Here is a 2,958-nt window from a genome sequence, read left to right as displayed (position 1 = left end):
GGTTCAGCCTGGAGCTGTGTGAACGCCAGCCGGGAGCCACCCAGGACCTGCCCCCTCATCTCTGCCTGCCACAGCACCCTGGGGGTGGGAGGCTTTGCGGCCCTCTCCCTGGGGACCCTTGTCCTCACAGCCTTCTCTTTCAGGACAAGTACCTGGCAGACATGGACGAGCTCTTCTCCCAAGTGGATGAGAAGAGGAAGGTGAGTCTGCCCTGCTGCATGTTCCCATCTCTCTCCATCTGAGCTGCTCACTATAAGCCTGCTTTAGTTTGTGGTACCAACTCTGCTGTCTTCCTTCCTTCCCTATCTGAGCCGGTGCCATGTCCCAGCCCCGCGGCACCCCCTTTTTTTTTTGATGCTGGGATTTTTGCTATGTCAGCCTCTCCCAACCCTGTTCTCCTCTCACCCCAGAAGCGGGACATCCCTGACTACCTGTGTGGGAAGATCAGTTTTGAGCTGATGAGAGAGCCCTGCATCACACCCAGCGGGATCACCTACGACAGAAAGGACATTGAGGAACATCTCCAGGTACCACTGGGCTGGGGGTAGCGGGGGTCTTCCCAGGACCTTGCCTTCAGTCCTCTGCCTGTCTCCTGCTTGGGCGTGAAGGCAGCTGCCTGCCCAGCCAAGGCCTCAAAAACCTCCTTGGACTTGGTCCCAGGTACCTGCCTGGGCGGCTCCCTGTGGAGGTGCTGGGGCGGGCAGGAAGGCAGCAGGCGCTGCCAGGCCCTGCCTGAAGTGGAGGCGGCTGTTGGCAGGGGTCTTAACCCACTCTCATCCTACTGGGAGGCACCTTCAGAGAGGGGGGGGCTCTCCGTCCTCCCTGCTCTTTCCTTGCCCTAGCAGGCATGTCGATGCTTGGTTCTTGCTGGACCGGCACAGTGCTACGCCCCAGGGCCGAGGCCGAGCGTGTGGAGTAACTGGTTTGCGGCCATTTCCTCCCTTGCAGCGTGTGGGTCATTTTGATCCGGTGACGCGGAGTCCTCTGACCCAGGACCAGCTGATCCCCAACCTTGCCATGAAGGAGGTGATCGACGCGTTCATCTCAGAGAATGGCTGGGTGGAGGATTACTGAGGGGCCCTTCCTTCGCCGTGGTGGCACAGCCAGCTCTCGCTGGGCTGGCACCATGCCTTACTCACTGTCCAGCTGTTCCCCCTCCACTATGGGTGTCCAGAGACCCAGCGGCAGTGCTGGGCAAGGGTGCGTCGCCATCTCCCCTTTCTGAGGAGCTGCAGTGGCTGGGCAGGCTCAGAGGCTCCCTGGGCTCCCCTCTCCACCAGCTCACTGTCCGTGGCACTTGGATGAAGACCTGTTTGGCGGTTTGGAGAAGCTGGCTCACTGCGGGGGCGTGGAAGGTCTCACCATCTTCATCACCTGGAGAGCAGAGTTCCCCTTGGCTGCGGCAGCTGAAAATCCCCAAAGATTGCATCCTGCTCCAGGGAGGTGCCGTGAGGAGCTCGCCAGGACGAGTGCCTGATGCTGGTCTGGTGCGGTCCTCTCCCTGTGTACGTAGTTGTTTCCTCCTCCTTCCATCTCTGGCATGGCCAGGGGCCTGTCCTCCTCTCTCCTGTAAATAACCACTTGGCGGGGAGGGGAAGACCAGTGTTCCCAGGACTATGGTTCCCTCCAACCAACTGCCTGGGTTAAAATTATTCTTCCTTTTAATGAAATCCCTTTAAAAAACTAAAAGAAAACTACCAACAAATCTGTGGTTGACAGACTCCAGCGTTTCAGTTAGCTGACAGCCTGCCTGGCTTTTGAGCACCCTCTGGAAGTTTGCCAATGTCGATTAAAAAAAAATAAATAAAAATTTAAAAAATTAGCAATAAATGTGGAAAAAGAGCTGGGTTCATTCACAGTGGCAATCTCTGCATGGGACAGGCCCTGTCCTGGCTGGGGAATGGAAGCTGTCCCAGGAGAACAGAGGGTTTGCCTGCCCCCGTGCTGTGACCCATCCTGCCCACACTGTGGTGACGGTGGGGATGTAGCAATACACAAGGAGCCAGAGCAGAACAACTTTAATCCAAAGGAGAGGGAGAAGATGAGTAAAAACCCAGAAATTCTTCAGGCACTTGGTTGTGATATCTGTAGTCGAGTGGGCAGATCTAGTGCTGCTGCCCTTCCCTGGCAGCCACAGGAGCCAGAGCTGCCACCCTGGCATGGTGTCGCTGTGCCTTTGATGATGGTGACGCATCTTCATCCTTCTCGGCTCTACCCGAGGAAGGTGGAGATGAAGACGCTGGTGTCCAGGTTAAGCGTGGCGTGCCACCAGCGGTCGGGGAAGTACAGGACCTGGCGGGAGAGAGCGTGGCGAGGGGCAGGGCCTGTAGCCTCCTGGGGCTGTATTCTGTGCCCTCCCGAGGGGAGCAGAGCCCCTGGGTGATGTGGAGGCCAGGGCTAGACTCACCTCCCCGGGCCGCAGGGTGCACTCCAGTGGGCGCTGGGCTGGCGGCAGCGTGGGATACGTGTGGTGGAGCCACGCCAGCGTCGTCTCGTTGGGGTGGAAGTCGGGTGTTTTATCCGGTGGGTACAAAAACCAGCGCTGGAAGAAACCAAGGAGGGACACCCACCCCTATTTCCCCTCCAGCTCCTTCAGCTCAGCCCTGGTGGAGGGGAGGGGAGGGGCTGCTCCATCAGGGGGTGCCCCTTGGGGCATTCATCCCACCTGCTGGGTCTCAATTCTCACCTTCCTGCCAAAAATCACCTCCGAGAAACCGGGGCCATGCCAGTGGAAGGGAACACCAGAGCCTGAGCCTGCGGTGGGAAGGGGGAGGGTTGGTGCTGGGGAGACCCCCCTCCCATCTCACCCTGCACCCACCGTCTCCACCAGCACCCACCTGCGATCCCAAAGCTGTAGGCAGGGCTGGTGCCTGGGATGCGGAACGGCGGGGGCACGTACTGCTGGAAAAGGGAGCCCCACTCGGTGAAGTTGTTGTCCCCAAAAAAGTAGAGGGTGTC

The 2,958-nt window shown here is 58.9% G+C and overlaps 2 protein-coding genes across 2 annotated transcripts in view; one reads left to right on the top strand and one right to left on the bottom strand.

Moving 5' to 3' along the window:
- STUB1 (STIP1 homology and U-box containing protein 1, E3 ubiquitin protein ligase) overlaps positions 1 to 1,074 on the top strand; it is a 2,209-nt gene extending 1,135 nt beyond the window's left edge. The window contains exons 4-6 of the mRNA XM_010194575.1: positions 144 to 200; positions 411 to 527; positions 949 to 1,074. Of these exons, the coding sequence (XP_010192877.1) occupies positions 144 to 200; positions 411 to 527; positions 949 to 1,074 (300 nt within the window). The remainder of the gene's footprint in view (positions 1 to 143; positions 201 to 410; positions 528 to 948) is intronic.
- Positions 1,075 to 2,211: 1,137 nt separating this feature from the next.
- On the bottom strand, positions 2,212 to 2,954 carry JMJD8 (jumonji domain containing 8; the record flags this gene model as incomplete). The annotated part of the gene is made up of 4 exons (XM_010194576.1): positions 2,212 to 2,292; positions 2,408 to 2,542; positions 2,687 to 2,754; positions 2,838 to 2,954. Coding segments are annotated over 4 exons (401 nt in total), but the record flags the coding sequence as incomplete, so codon positions are not given.
- Positions 2,955 to 2,958: the final 4 nt, after the last annotated feature.

This window comes from Mesitornis unicolor, unplaced genomic scaffold (assembly GCF_000695765.1).
Source record: "Mesitornis unicolor isolate BGI_N332 unplaced genomic scaffold, ASM69576v1 scaffold46381, whole genome shotgun sequence".
Taxonomy (NCBI): Eukaryota; Metazoa; Chordata; class Aves; order Mesitornithiformes; family Mesitornithidae; genus Mesitornis; species Mesitornis unicolor.
This window is presented reverse-complemented; position numbering and strand designations above follow the sequence as displayed.